Source organism: Eleutherodactylus coqui, chromosome 3 (assembly GCF_035609145.1).
Source record: "Eleutherodactylus coqui strain aEleCoq1 chromosome 3, aEleCoq1.hap1, whole genome shotgun sequence".
Classification (NCBI taxonomy): domain Eukaryota; kingdom Metazoa; phylum Chordata; class Amphibia; order Anura; family Eleutherodactylidae; genus Eleutherodactylus; species Eleutherodactylus coqui.
In genome coordinates, this window is record NC_089839.1 from 141,051,188 (window position 1) to 141,067,854 (window position 16,667).

The 16,667-nt window shown below is 43.0% G+C and overlaps 1 protein-coding gene across 2 annotated transcripts in view; it reads left to right on the forward strand.

The window, feature by feature from the left end:
- Window positions 1–963: 963 nt before the first annotated feature.
- MRTFA (myocardin related transcription factor A) overlaps window positions 964–16,667 on the forward strand; it is a 94,524-nt gene continuing 78,820 nt past the window's right edge. The window contains exons 1-2 of one of the 2 annotated variants that reach the window (XM_066596184.1): window positions 964–1,051; window positions 7,787–7,842. Coding sequence is in view for 1 of the 2 variants with exons in the window: in XM_066596183.1 (XP_066452280.1) it covers window positions 1,067–1,073; window positions 7,787–7,842 (63 nt within the window). In the remaining variant the exon portion in view is untranslated. Of the gene's footprint in view, window positions 1,074–7,786; window positions 7,843–16,667 lie in introns of both variants that reach the window. The other variant, XM_066596183.1, reaches the window with a different exon arrangement.

Below are 16,667 nucleotides of genomic sequence, written 5' to 3' on the forward strand. Positions count from 1 at the left end.
GGGGGGAGCTGTGGGGGCACTCTCACCGCTGGGGGCTCATCATTACTGAAATAAATGAGGGGGAGGCTGCGAGAGGCGAGGGCCTGTGCTATGGGTGTCTTGGGTTTATTAAATACAGTTATACATTACAATTATACATTTTTGTTATTTAAACTATAAATATCGCGAATTTATGTTTGGTTTTTTTCAAAGTGACACACCACCCGAGTTATGCTCGGTTTTTTGGTGAATTTTGACACACCGAGCTCAAAAGGTTGCCCATCACTGGACTAGACAGTCTGCACAGTGCATCTTCACAAAAGACATGATATGTATGACTTTTATGGAGGAGCCAGGAATATACATTCTTGGCCACTACATAAGTGCTTGTAAACATAGAGCAGGCTTGGAGGACGGAGTTGTGGCAGGAGATGTGGGGACCCGGTAAAGGTGAGTATAAGCTTGTTTATTATTTTTTGGCAAGGTAACACCTGCTTGTAAAGTACAAATTTATCCAGGACAACGCCTTTAAGATTGTGAGTAATGTACTTCATTCTGGCGGTAACATTCAAGTGATGACAATATTGAAGAAATAACCTTTTTGAAATGTTTACATGAACACACTTTTTTTTGCAATGCCAAAACAGACCAGGAAGTGTTGTCATGAGTATCTAGAAGTAGTGTAACTCTTGGCTCAGCAACCTAAAGCCCCACTAACCCCACAGAATCATAAGCTGTTGTTCTTGTGCATTTTTTATGTACTTTATAAGGCTATAAAGATACTTGTACTGGCTCTACAAATGTGCGCTCTGGATTCTTAAGAATAGTAGAGTTACAGTAATACAGTATGTATGTCTGTTTATCTTGCACTAAAATACCACAAGCAACTTCCTCCAGCACCCAAAATGACGGAAACGGCAACACTGATGTGACCAGATCTACTTCTGCTATCTGAGAGGGTGGGGAATTCATTTCTACTGAAAAGTTTTATCCGACAGTGGAACTAAGAGTCCTTTTTAAACCTATAATGTTGTAACTGAAGCTTAAACATAGGAGGACACGAAAAGAGCTGGTAAGCCAAGGAATAATGCCACGTAAGTCTATTAAATAGCTCAACTTCTCCCGCGTTAGTTTCTAACAATGTTTTCATGCTATTACATGCTGTAAAGGGGAAAATGTGGATTTTTCTTAGTGCAAAATAAATGGTTTGCTTGTTTAGTTCTAACTATGCTACATCAGACATTAATATTGGCATCTCAGCAGACTAAATGATTTGATACTTTTTATGAATTTTCAATGTTTAAAGGGAGCTTGTCACCTACCTACAGCCATATAAATTAACTTATGTTGCTGTTAGGGCAGGTGACGGGGAGCCGGGTGCTCTATTTTATATACACGTTAGCTTCCTAGTTCCAAAGCCACCCGCTGCTGAAGTCTGCGCCGTGGCTGAAAATCTGACTCTTTTTAGAGTCTCATGTGCGAGCTCATCTATACAAGTTTATGGGAGAGTGCGTGCAGAGACTTTCAAAAAAGTACAATTTTTTATATCCAGCATGCGGACTTCAGTGGCGAGAGCCACAAAGTTGGTGAGTATGGAAAATTACAGCACCTGCTCCTGGTCACCTCTCATGGGACATCGTTATTAGAATGTGTATTCAAGATTCAATTGAACGGTCAACTCCAATCTGCACCTGATCCAGACAATTGTGTACATGTTCTAATTACAGAGCACATGCTGATTAGCCAATCGTGTGTGCTAAAGATTGGTACTAATGGTACAGGTGAATGAATAACATCACCTCCTGGACATAGCCAAGCGCCAGTCCTAAGTATTATTACGAGCCTGTATCTTCCAGCCAGGGCAGGGATAAAGGTTACTTAGAGACAATCACCTAAGGTGCCATCTCAGATCAGTGCCCGATGAAGAAGGAATGCACTGACTGCTGGGACGTTGTGCTGTTATTCCTGCCTCTCTCTCAGTAAATAATAGCTCTTAGATGATTCATTTATTATTTATCAGTTATTAACACAGCAGCACTCCAGAACTCACTGCAAACAGAGGTTGCTGAGGTCACAGCCTCCTAGTCCAGTAGCCGTTCTGCCTGCGCACACCCAGCGCTGCTATCCAATCCTCTAGTTCATCATGCTCCATGAATAAGCTGTCAGGCAGCGCAGCATGTTTTGGGGTGTTGGCAATGGCACATGGGAAGGGAACACATTACTAGAATTGTCTTTACTCAACATTGGAGGTGCTCATTGGTCACGGAATACACTAGTGAGTAATTTTATTAAAGGGGTTTTGTCATTAAAACAAAATCCCATCCTCCAGCTGGGCCCTGCCTGAAATAACAAACTAGGGTATATTCACCTCTCCTGGGGTCCCATGATGCAGCTAACAGCCCATGCTGTCATTAGCGTTGACTTCCGAGTAGATGGGCTGGGTGGAAGCATGTGGCTGCTGCATCGGATCAGAAGTGCCCCTGGCATCAGCCCTCATATCCTGTCCATCATGATGTCAGGAGTTTGGGAACATGATACTGTGGCCTTTGATTGGCCGCACGTGTTACGTGTTTCAGCTCAGCCACCTACCCGGAAGACACTGCTGATGCCACAACCCAAGAGAAGTGACTATACCCTCATTTGTTATTTTAGGCAGGTCCATCTGGGGCACAGGGTTTTCTTTTAATGACAAAACCCCTTTGAATATGAGGAGAAAAATGCTCATTGGTGTGTCACATAAAAGTTTACTTACCTCTCCTGGGGCCTCATGATGCAGTTGACAGCCGTTGTTGGCATCTGCATTGACTTCCAGGTACATTGCCAGGCGGAAGCATGTAACCCCTGCGGCCACTAAGAGAGAAAAAGAGAGGAGGTGAGGTACATGGTGGCTGCTGGGGAATTGTATAGTAAATGGATGTCTTTGAAGTTTGCACTGATCATGTGGATGGGTGCCTTGGGGGAAAGTTTTTGGGCTCATTTTTGGGCTTAAATTATTATAAATTAACATAATTTGTTAAACATTTAGATGATTTTTTTTACCTCCTTAAGCCTCTGTGATGTACATGTCCATTATAAGGTGCTGAGCATTGGTTTCAAAGCAGCATCCATACTCTGCTGATGTAGACGATATTTAACAAGATACACCTATCATCCATTTGCAGCTATTTAACCACATAGATGCCACAATTATTGCTGACAGCAGTTTCAAAACTGTTAGCTTGGGGCCTCCTTCCTGACCCATCAGCCCACTGCGATGCGATCATGTGGTGCCAAAGGGATGCTATGAAGGCATTAGTCCTGCCATGTAGTGATGCCTATTAAAGGGATTTTCTGGGCAAAAACTATTGATGACCTATTCTCAGGATGGATCATCAATAGTTCATAACTGGGGACCCACCACTTGGGATCCCCTGATTGCCTGTCAGTGCAGCAGGGCTGGAAGTTGTCATATGGAGCAGCAGCTATAGTGCCTCAGTGGGCTTCACTCCCCTTGTAAATCGCTGGGAGCTGCAAAGTGTGTTCCACTTCTGCATCCAACCCCGATGTCAGAGGCAGAAGCGCCAGAAATGTAATAGCTGGCTTCAGCTCCCATTGATTTCATGGGTCGCGAGGATAGGTCATCGATACTTTTTGACAGGAAAACCCCTTTAAGTCCTACTGGTGGCCATGGAATGAGCTTGATATGAGGCAGCAGACATCATAAACATAACGGCGTGCCATAATTGTGTTCCTGATGATTACTGGAGGTAATTGGCTGTTGATGGTGATGGCACCCCAAACTGTAACACTATGATGATGAGCTGTGTGGTGCTTCAAAATGATGAGAGAGCATCTGGGGCCATTCCTCACACCACTTGGCTCTGGAGTGACACCACTGCAAGTGTTCAGGACGATAGTGGAATACAAACCTGCCTCAGTCAATTTTCAAGAAATTTTACTTTACTAAACTTCACTTTACTTTTCTCTTCAACTGCTCCCCATGTACTGGATCTACTGCAGCCCTATGGGAAACTCAAGTGTCTCAATAGTTTGACGCTCTCTGACTCCTTTCTACCACTCTCTACCTTAACAGCCCTCCAAGATATAGATGCCGCCATTGCCGTCTATAATACCACAATAAGCTTGGTCCTCAACTCTGTGGCCCTTACACACACAAATAACCTGATGAATCAATAGGCAACACTGAGCTGAAAAAATGAGGCAAGCTTCCAGGTTTGCAGAAAGGTGTTGAAAGAAAACCAACCTCAACGAAGACTTCAGATCATGCAAAGACTAGTCCTCAACTTCAGTTCTGTGCTCACATCTGCAAAACAGCACTAACTGCTCTCATATCCTCCCTCTCAGACAACCCCAGACAACTATTTCATATGTTCATAGGTGGTGTTCATATGTTCATAGGTGGTGTGCGGGTTTTGTATATCTCGTAAGAAGAGAGCTAGAGTGCTGCGCTCCCTTGCACCAGCTTTACATGCAGAAGCGCCTCTAGTAACTTATAGCACTGATAACAAAACTTCTCTTCTTCATGCTGTGCAGATGCAGGGTCACTGACTACAGTGTGGCATAATCACAGTCACTGCAGATGAGGACTCTACAGCAAATAGTCAGCTGTCTAAATAGTATTTATTCTCCTCTCCCTTCCTCATTCAAGCTCCACTAAGGGTTCGTTCACACGGCCGTGAGTTCACAGCGTATTATGCACACGATGCACGTCCACATAGTACGTGGTAAATGAAGTCAATTGATCCATTAACATTAGCGTGTATACATTACTTGTAGATGCGCATGTGAAAAAGATTGAAGCATGCTTTATTTCACTGTGTATTGAGCACATACAGCCCTTTTGTTCTCTATGGGTAGGGTATGTAACACTGTATATAGGCAATATTGCTATGAGACAGAGAGAAAAAAAAAAGACTAGTCACACTGCGCATGAGATATGCTGCGGGTGTGAGATATGCTGTCATCTGCAGTATGTGGCTGCATGATCCCATGCATTGTTTTACGCATGTGCCCGTGTGAATGAGCCTTTACTGTATACACAGAGAGCAGTGTGGTCGCAGCGAGTGAAGCTCATCAGTGAGGGCACTCTCCTCTGGCAGAAGCACAGTACATGAGTGCAGAATAGCATAGGGACTCACTCATCTCCATTCAAAAAAGCCCTCTTCCTCAAAGAGCTTTTTAAAATGCTTCTACTTGTCAATCTTCTTTAGGGCACTTTCACACTGGTGAGAAATTTGGGTGATTTTCTAACGTTGCGAGAGTAAATGAAAACGCATGATTATGAAACCAATGAATTTCAATGGTTTCATTCTCATTTGCGATGTTTTCAGTTCTGCGATGCTGCGTGAAAAACAAATCACAGCATGCACATTTTATTTTGCGATATAGCTCATTGTTTCCAATGGGGTCAGCAGCAGCAGCACCAGTTTCATTGAAAGCAATGGGAGAACATCATGAACCTCTGCTGCTGGGACAGACTGTGAAGATGCATCAGGTGTCTGTGGGAGCTTTCAGGTACAATAGGTAACTCGCTCAAAGTGGTCTAGTACATACATAAGACCAGGCACACATGGCGGGGTTGTATTCTGCATGCGGGAGTCCCACAGAGGATTCCAGCTGTGAGGCTGGTCGGTGACCCTGTGTACGGAACTAACCATTATTGCGTATTACCGCAGAGATACGAAGGCAGTCATGGGCAGTACAGGTTTTTCTTGCTTGTATTTTCCACGCTGTCACTTAGCGATGACGCGGGTACCTGCAACCCATATGCAATGTTAATGGGCTGCAGGTCAGATACCTCCTTTGACATCAATGAAAGCTGTCTGTGCGGATTCCGCTGTAAAATAGAGAAGCTGCCATTTTTCTTCCATTTGCAGAATTTACAATATGTATCTGTGAGTGTGAAGAAAAAATTGAAAATACAGTCTTTCAATGCCCGTGTTTTACCGTGGAGCTGCTTGTCTTCTGCATCCAGCTGTTCTCTCCTCGGAGTGCCCAGCTGTTATACAGCTGAGCGCTCCAAATGGGGGGAAATGCAGAAGACAAGCAGAGCTGCTTGTCTTCTGCATCCAGCTGTTTTCTGCTCGGAGCGTCTGGCTGTTATACAACCGAGCACTGTGAGCGGGGGCTGCATAAGACGAGCGAGGCCGCTTGTCTTCTGCATCCAGCTGTTCTCTGCTCGGAGCGCCTGGCTGTTATACATCCAAGCGCTCTGAGCGGGGTATGAAGAACACAGCTGAGCCACTCTCTTCTTTATACCCCGCCTGTGTTCAGAGAGCGGGATACAGCTAAAACAATAATATCAGCTGTATCCCGCTGTGAATTCCTGATAAGGCTGATCTTTGTCCTTCAGCATGCTGAAAGACAACAATCAGCAACTGCTTAATGAAAACTGCACAATGTCAGTGCAGTTAGACAAAACAATTATCGCTCAAAAGACGGCTTTTGAGCGATAATCATTGTGTCTAAATGGGCCCTAAGTCAGACCTCATCTGGAATACTATGACAAGTTCTGGATACCCTAATTAAAAAAAAATATCAACAAACTGGAGCAAGTTCAGATAAGAGTTACCATGTCCTATGAGGAACAGTTAAAGGATATGGGAATGTTTAGAATCAAAAAATAAGACTGAGAGAAGAGTTTCTAGCTGTCTACAAATATCCCAAAATGCCCACTGTCTCCACTAATCTTTATACTATCATTGGAACCCTTAGATACAGCCCTTAGAAACAATGCTGTAATTAACGGTATCCTGATTGGCAACTGCACTCACTTTATATCACTATATGCAGATGACATCATCTTGACACTATTACTGCGTTAGAAGTTATCAAAGAGTTTGGACAGATTTCTTACTACAAAGTAAATGCACAAAAATACCAAATTTTACCTATAAATGTCTCCAGTGACTTATTACATTATTTACAAAACAAATATCCCTTTGATTGCCAAAATGAGGGCATCATTTAACTGCCTTATGCTAAAAGCATTGTAGGACAGTTCTTAAAAACTAACTGAATTTGAGATATAGTGGCTTGGAAGAATACATACATAGTAACATAGTATGTAAGGCCGAATGAAGACATTGTCCATCTAGTCCAGCCTGTCTATCCTACTGTGTTGATCCAGAGGAAGGCAAAAAACCCCAAGGCCAGAAGCCAGCTTCTATAATGCTTTTGTTACCAAAACTACTATATTTATTTGGTAATCTTCCTATTGAGCTACCAATATTTCTTTACTATCATGAGCCGAACTTTATCTCATTTTGTCTGTGCGCTACACGAACCATGCACAGCCCTTTCTACTCTGTGTTTTCTGTACAGTGTGTATACGGGTATGGCTATTTCACCATCATTGCAATCCTTAAACCATGTTGCTGTTATGGCAACCAAGTCTGAATTACCCCAGGATATAGTAGCTCAGAAAGCTTATTTCCTGAGCTACAACCATTACATACACAGGTATATACAGCAGACATATCACTGTAATTAGTGTGTCTGTCACTACTTTATGGTGCTGTCAGAGAAGGATGCAAAAAGATGGTGACAGAGCCTCTTTAAGTTCTTCCAGAACACGCTTGTGCTTTGGTTCAACTTCTTTAAAATAGGGACAGGTGCCTTAAATGAACACAGATTTTATCATGTCATAGGAATAGCCCTTAGAATTTCTCAAAATATGCCAAAAAATGTTTTTTTTAAACTATGATAGTTCTCTCAAATGGAACAGTAGAATGTGTAGATTTTTCTATTACTAGTTGCTATTTCCACACAATGCTACAATTTGAAACTGTCTATCTTTTTATTTTAGCATTGAAGAGTCCAGCATCTTTTCATGAGCAGAGAAAGAGTTTGGAAAGAGCACAGGTAAGCAGCAAAAAATAAGTTGGATTAATTATTAGAGATGAGTGAGCACGCTCGGTAAAGGCAGACTCGAGAGAGAGCATCGCTCTTCTTGAGTAACTGCATACTCGTCCGAGCAAATGCGGGGGGGCGGCGCCATTTAGGAGATGTACAAATTTAACATTACTTTTCAGCATTTTGAGGAACACTTTGTTTTCCTACACCAAGCCAAGATTGCAAAGGCTCATAGGTGTCAGAATGATAGATACCCCCATAAATGCATTTTAACAACTACATCCATTTTGAAAACTAGATGCCTTCACGAATTCATCTAGGGGTGTATTGCATATTTTCACACCACAGTTTTTGAATAAATCCAAGCAAAGCAGAAGGAAAAATTATGATTTTCATTTTTTTGGCAATTGTGTCATTTTAAAAACACATGGGGATGGCTTGATAGGCATCCTGCTATGACAGCCCTAGGGGGCTTTCAGAAGGCCCCCAGCTACCCCCAGCTACCATGGCACCTGCGAAACTCCCTGCGATCTCATCATGGTTGGCCGTACGGGACCCCAAACATCGTTCGGGGGATTTAAATGCACGGCTCATCGCAGCTGTTGCCGTTGGGTGCCGGCTGTAAGAAACAGCCACCACACAGGATGTATGAAGGGGGGGGGAGTGGTGCTCCGCGATCACCCTTCATGCATGTCCTGACATAAAAACACTATAGGTGTAGTGGGCCAAAGTTAGTGGGGCCCCTCCATAATGTTATATGTCTGTCTCATGCCATTGTATTGTTAGTGTAGTATGCGTATGAGTTATTATGCGTATTGCACCTCTGCAGGATTGAATGGGTTAGTGTCTGGAAAATGTATCGCTGTGTAAGTCATATGTTTTATATATATGTATGTGCTTGCAAGAATGCTGAAGAGAGAAAAAGAGGGAGAGAGTGAGAATAGAGGAGTACTGCTGGCACGTTAGCAAGTGAGAGAATTTCTGTCGAGTGAGCCACACTGACACTGATAGGTCCATGTGAGGAGAGAATGGAGGAAGCCGAGCGAATCCCTTCTGCTTGGCCTGGGTCCAGTTTACCCAGGATATGCCAGTGCTACCACTAAACACTGAGAAAGAGAAGGACCGCTGCATGGCAAAAAGAGAGCATAAGAAATGCGAATGTGGAGCGGTAAAGAATGAGAGAGAGAGTCGTCCGGAAGGGAATCACACAGATAACTTGGACTGTGGATTTTTCTGAATATCCCAAGTAATCCTCCCTGTCGCACCACTTTATCTTGTTGTATCTGTGCCACCACTGTTGATGTACTTTGAACATTGCCAAGTTACAGTAAACAGACATTACCGACAATTCCCGTTTTGTTCAGAAAGTTTCCCCTGTGAGTGGACTAGTTTATTCCATTGTCAAGTTTCACCACAGAGGACAGAACGGTGGCGTCACGTGTAACAAATGGACTACAGGTAACCCCCAGTTACTTTTCCCTCTGTGATCTTCCCCAGCAGTAACTTGGGTGGGTCCCGGGCTAGCCCCAGGGGAGGAGATGGTAGAGCCCCGTGGCAAGGTCTTAAACTATCCTGCTATCTCCTCGGCTGTGGGCCCACTCCTCGGGCGCTGCATAGGGCCATCACTAAGAGGTTAAATGTGGTCAAGCTGAAGGCCATCCCAGCATAAGACTGAGAAGAGGAAGGCACACCACAAACCCAAGGAGTTCCAAAGCATATGGGACCATGCCGCCCAGTTTTCACTGAATCAACCCTTGTTTTTCTTTTGGTTTTCAATTATTTTCTCGTGGATAAAGTTTAATGAAACAGCCTCCTGCATCTCCAACATAAAAGGCGTACATTTAGATTTCCATTTCCTGGCTATTAGGATTCAGGAAGTGTGGAACATATGACACACAATGACTATGGCTACGAGGTAAATTTTCTATGCCTATAAGAAAAAGGGCCAGTTCAGTTTCATTTTTTGTAATAACAGGTTGCAGGGTAGCTATAAACTGGGAGACCTGATCTCAGTAATGATACAGCATAGGGCATGTCCAAAATATGTCTAGAAGAGAGCCCAACCCCTCGCATCCCCTCCACCAAAGGGGGACAAATCAGGGAGAGCGCCTTGCACACGTGTAGGGTAATAAATAATGAATCCAATCCACTTACCCGGTGCTAGGTGGAACAACATAAGTTATGTCCCACCCACACCTGGAGTCCAAGTCGGCCTTCAATGGGTTTCTTTTAAGTGAAGATCCTCCGTATAATCCAAAAAAACGTGTGTGTGTTAGATAGCTACACACTATAATTTTGGAGAGCAGCAGCTATAAAGAAAACCCCAGTTCTCCAGCAGAAAAATGGGGATAATCTATATATATAAAATTGAATGTATGCGTGTCTGTCTGCGTGCGTGTCTGTCTGTCTGTTTGTCCTTTATGCGCTACTACACCATTCATCCGATCGCCATGAAACTTAGGGAAGTTGTTGAGTACACTCCTGGGAAGATTATAGGCATAGTAAAACTATCCTATGATAAATGGTGCGCGTGCGAGCGTCGTCGACAGTTACGCCCCCCCCCCACGTAGATCGTTTGATTTCCATCACTGCCACTAATTCTCTTACTTCCCAATGTCATAGAAATTTGAAATTTGGCATGAGCATTGATTATGTCATAAATAGGAAAAGTTAATAGGTCCCAACTCAATTATTCAATTCTAAGCGCCAAAGAATTAGCGTCCAAATTTTACGTACAGAATCTAATTTTCTCACCTCCCAATGTCATAGAAACTTGAAATTTGGCACAAGCATTGATTATGTCATAAATAGGAAAAGCTAATAGGTCCCAACTTGATTATTCAATTCTAAGTGCAAAAGAATTAGCGTCCAAATTTTACGCACGGAATCTAATTTTCTCACTTCCCAATGTCATAGAAACTTGAAATTTGGCACGAGCACGGATTATGTCATAAATAGAAAAAGCTAATGGGTCCCAACTCGATTATTCAATTCTAAGCGCCAATTAATTAGCGTCCAAATTTTACGTACGGAATCTAATTTTCTCACTTCCCAATGTAATTTAGCATGAGCATTGATTATATCATAAATAGGAAAAGGTAATGAGTCCCAACCCAATTATTCAATTCTAAGCGCCAAAGAATTAGCGTCCAAATTTTACGTACGGAATCTAATTCTCTCACTTCCCAATGTCATAGAAACTTGAAATTTGGCATGAGCATTGATTATGTCATGAATAGGAAACGTTAATGGGTCCCAACTCGATTATTCAATTCTATGCGCAAAAGAATTAGCGTCCAAATTTTACGTACGGAATCTAATTCTCTCACTTCCCGATGTAATTTGGCACGGGCATTGATTATGTCATAAATAGGAAAAGCTAATGGGTCCCAACTCGATTATTCAATTCTAAATGCAAAAGAATTAGCGTCCAAATTTTACGTATGGAATCTAATTCTCTCACTTCCTGAACTCATATATATATTTATAAATGAATGACTGTCTGTCTGTCTGTCTGTTCTTTATGCATTACTACACCATTCATCCAATCACCATGAAACTTTGGGAAGTTGTTGAGTACACTCCTGGGAAGATTACTGGCATAGTACATCTATCCTACGATAGGTGGCGCGCGTGCGAGCATCGTCGACAGTTATGCCCCCCGGACAAAAATCGTTTGATTTCCATCTCAAGCACGAAAGCAAAAGGCATTACGAGCAACGGGAATGCGTGTTCAACTACAAAATGATGCACCCGCCGAACGTTTCGCAAGACAATTGCTGGATATTGAGAATCCTGAGGTAAAATGAAAGCTGTGCTGTGATTGGGGCTATTTTTTATACTGCTGAGGTAACATGAAAGCTGTGCTGTGATTGGTTGCTATATATGATACTGCTGAGGTAACATTAAAGCTGCACTGTGATTGGTTGTTATATATTATATCGCTGAGGTAACTTGAAAGCTGCACTGTGATTGGTTGTTATCTAGATATATAAAAACGAATGTATGTATGTATGTCTGTCTTCGCAGCAACGCGCGATGGGTAAGCTAGTGCAATATAAAAAAGGAAAAAAGATCTTTATCTAGCTGCGCTCCGTCACAGGACCTCAAGGGCATACAGGGAATAAGCTTCCACAATGATATGATTAGAAAGCTAAGTTTAATCCCATAGACATAAAATAACAATAAATATAAAATAACAGGTTTATAGTACCTCTACTAACAAAAATGCAACGCGTTTCTGCGTCATCTGACGCCTTTGTCAAGCATAATATCATTAAATCACTTCTCACATATATAGACATCAACATACCTTAATTACAGACTAATCTGTAATCTTGTGCGAGTTTGCCCCAAAGGGAATACCTTTAATAAGAGGATTGGTTCTTATGGCCTCTGCTAATAGTTCCATCATCATCGGGAAAATAGGCGGGGACAGTGGGCACCCTTGACGTGTGTTATTGGTAATATAAAAACAACTTAGAGAGTATGCCATTCGTCAGAGCAGATGAAGATGGGGAAGCATAGAGAGCGGTCATGGCAGGAAGGATCAGCACAGTACGGCTGAACCTCTCCAATGCCTGTCGTATAATTTCCCAATGTATCCTATCGAACGCCTTCCATCGTGAAGAGCAGAGAAGGCGTTCGACTGGCCCCCACCGCTGTCGCAAGATTGTCTTTTACCATCCGGAGCTTGTCATCCCTAATGAAGCCTACTTGGCTTTTTAATGAGTTGAGGCAAGATGGGGAAAAGTCAGTGAGCAATTATTTTGGTATATAATTTGATGTCCAAATTAAGGAGTGAAATCGATCGGAAATTGCTTGGGGTATAAAAAGATTTACAATCCTTGGGGCGATTTACTATAGTTGCTGTTACGTTTTCCGGTGGTGCTACCCCTGTAAGCATTATGTGATTGAAAAAACAAATTGCATATGTAAGGGAGCAAGATTGACTTGAATGTCTTGAGATATTCATTAAAAAAATCATGCAACACAGGGGATTTGCTTGATTTTTGCAACCTAATAGCTGTAGCTATTTTTTTGGGTTGAAGTAGGGAGATTTAGTTCTTGGATTTGCTTCTGGGAGAGGCACGGAAGGGATATTGTTCAGAGGAAGTTGTTAATCATTTTATTAGTGGGTTGAGAGGTATCTTTGTCAAGAGGTGAGTTATAGAGTAAGATACAATATTTGCTGAATTCGTCAGCAATTTTTTTGTGGGCTATAAAACTTATTGTTTGTTGCTTGAGATTGTAGGAAAGGGATTCTAGACTGTGCTTTTGCTGCTTTGACTCTGTTAGCCATTAGTTTGCTTGCTTTATGTGATTGTTACCAGCAAGAGAAACCAATTATTCTTGTAGATATGATACCTTTTAATGGCTAACAAAAATATATGATGTTATAGCGAGCTTTCGAACCTCTCAGGGATCTTCCTCAGGCATAATGAAATAGATCCGAAGAGGCATGCATATATTTGCTTGCTTTGTTATGGGAATTATAGTGCAGCATTTTTAGCAGTTTAAGATGGTTTCATTGGTCTAGTGCAATATGTGCCTGCAATTCTGTTCTTGCCTTTTTTAAAGGGGAGCAAGTTCGATAGTGAAGGGTCGGCTTTATGGGCTGCAGCTAGAGTAGAGACTTTATCCAAAAGGTCTAGATTGGTTGCATTCTGTTGTCTTTTATATTGTTTGTTTTATGAGTAGGCTCCTTGTGTAAGCCTTATGTGCATTCCAGAACGATGAAGGATTGGTAGGGGGGGATGAATTGAATGAAAAAAATTTGGGGAGAAGCTAATAAATCCAATTGCAAAAATATTTTTTATGAAAAAAAATGACAGATTAGTAGAGATGAGCGAGCGTACTCGGTAAGGACAGATACTCAAGCGAGTATCGTCCTTACCGAGTACCTGCCTGCTTGCCTGCAAAGATTCGGGTGCCAGCAGGTGGCGGGGAGAGCGGGGGGGAACGGGGGAGAGATCCCTCTCCCCCCCCCTCCTGCTCACTCCCGCAACGCAGCGCTCAACCTGCCGACACCCGAATCCTTGCGGGCGAGCAGGCAGGTACTCGGTAAGGACGATACTCGCTCGAGTATCAGTCCTTACCGAGTACGCTCGCTCATCTCTACAGATTAGAGAAAACATTCAGTGAAGGCATCCATAGTCCTTAAAGAGTACCTGCACTTTCAGAATACTTTTGACATGTCATAGAGAAACTTATCAAAAGTATTGATCAATGGAGGTCCCGCTGCTGAGACCCCCGCTGATTACTGGAATTAGGGGACTGCAGAGCTCACCTGAATCCTGTGTCTTCTTGGCTATGTCAGCTCATTTCTGTCTGTTTCAGCCAGCTAACGACAGCCTCACAGAAGTGTATAGGAAGCTTCTATAGACCTCTATGAGGCAGTCTCCTGCTGCTAAATGCAGCCAAAAACTAGCAAACTAGCCAAGACAACACAGGATTCAGGTTAGAGCTGCAGCCCCGTCATTCTAGCGTTCTATGGTGGTCTCAGCACTGGAACCCCCACTGATTAATAATTTTACATTTCTCTATGACATGTCAAAAGTTTTCAGAAAGTGCAGCTACTCTTTAAGTATATTTTAGTAAAGAGACCTCAGAATAGAGAGGGAATGTATGCTTGTAGCAAGATTTCTTTGAAGGCCTGTCAGGTTCTGGAAGACATTGGAGGTGTGTTGAAGAACGGCCCTGCTCTTTTAAGTTTCTTGTCCTTACCTGTTGGACAGAAAATGATTTTACATGGCCTGGTTTCATCATGAGGGTTTTATGAAAAGGGAATTACCAGTGAGACTAATTGTTTTTAAATTAATTAATAGAGATGAGCGAACGTGTTCTTCTGAGCTTGATATTCGTGCGAATATTAGGGTGTTCGGGATGTTCGTTATTCGTAACGAACACCATGCGGTGTTCTGGTTACTTTCACTTCCTTCCCTGAGACGTTAGCGCGCTTTTCTGGCCAATTGAAAGACAGGGAAGGCATTACAACTTCCCCCTGTGACATTCAAGCCCTATACCACCCCCCTGCTGTGAGTGGCTGGGAAGATCAGGTGTCACCCGAACATAAAAGTCGGCCCCTCCCGCGGTTCGCCTCAGATGCCGTGTGAGTTAGATGAGGGACAGTGCTGTTTGTACCGGAGCTGCTGTAGGGAAAGAATTGGTAGTTAGTGTAGGCTTCAAGACCCCCCAAAGGTCCTTATTAGGGCCACTGATAGCTGTGTGTTGGCTGCTGTTAGCAGTGGCAATTTTTTTTTTCCTCAAAATCGGCTCTGCAGAGCGTTGCACCTGGCATTAGGGACAGAAGTGCTGCATAGGCAGGGAGAGTGTTAGGAGTGAGTGTAGCCTTCAAGAACCTCAACGGTCCTTTCTAGGGCCATATTTAACCGTGTGCAGTACTGTCCAGGCTGCTGTTAGCTGTGCTGCATTTTTTTTTGCTTCTCAAAATCGCCTCTGCAGACCATTGCACCCTCCATTGATACTGCAGGGAAAGAATTGTATAGGCAGGGCCACAACACAGTTATTATTCATAGAATATACGCAGTGCTGCCTTTTGGTGCAAAAAAACGGAAAATAATTCTATTTGTCCTGCCTCTGTCCGTCCTAACGCCGGTGGACACGTGTCGGCTGCGTGTGCAACCTGTAAAAATCAGACGCACCCAGCTACGTTTTACTCCTGGCTTTGCCATTTGCTTTCCTTAATTGGGAAAAAAAATACCTGCTCTGCCACAGTTAATAACTCTGCTACCCTCACGTTCTGTGTCACATTAGCAGGAAAACAGCACAGTTATTAAACTTCTCATGTTCATAGAATATACGCAGTGCTGCCTTTTGGTGCAAAAAAACGGAAAATAATTATATTTGTCCTGCCTCTGTCCGTCCTAACGCCGGTGGACACGTGTCGGCTGCGTGTGCAACCTGTAAAAATCAGACGCACCCAGCTACGTTTTACTCCTGGCTTTGCCATTTGCTTTCCTTAATTGGGAAAAAAAATACCTGCTCTGCCACAGTTAATAACTCTGCTACCCTCACGTTCTGTGACACATTAGCAGGAAAACAGCACAGTTATTAAACTTCTCATGTTCATAGAATATACGCAGTGCTGCCTTTTGGTGCAAAAAAACGGAAAATAATTCTATTTGTCCTGCCTCTGTCCGTCCTAACGCCGGTGGACACGTGTCGGCTGCGTGTGCAACCTGTAAAAATCAGACGCACCCAGCTACGTTTTACTCCTGGCTTTGCCATTTGCTTTCCTTAATTGGGAAAAAAAATACCTGCTCTGCCACAGTTAATAACTCTGCTACCCTCACGTTCTGTGACACATTAGCAGGAAAACAGCACAGTTATTAAACTTCTCATGTTCATAGAATATACGCAGTGCTGCCTTTTGGTGCAAAAAAACGGAAAATAATTCTATTTGTCCTGCCTCTGTCCGTCCTAACGCCGGTGGACACGTGTCGGCTGCGTGTGCAACCTGTAAAAATCAGACGCACCCAGCTACGTTTTACTCCTGGCTTCGCCATTTGCTTTCCTTAATTGGGAAAAAAAATACCTGCTCTGCCACAGTTAATAACTCTGCTACCCTCACGTTTTGTGACACATTAGCAGGAAAACAGCACAGTTATTAAACTTAGATTATTCATTCACTAGAGGCAGTGGGGCCTTTCGTTTTCAAAAAAGGGAAAAAATTATATTTGGCCTGCAGTCTTGCGCCAATTTATTAGCTGCCTGTGAAATCAAATCACTGGTAATACAGCATGCTGAGGGGTAGGGGTAGGCCTAGAGGACGTGGACGCGGCCGAGGACGCGGAGGGCCAAGTCAGGGTGTG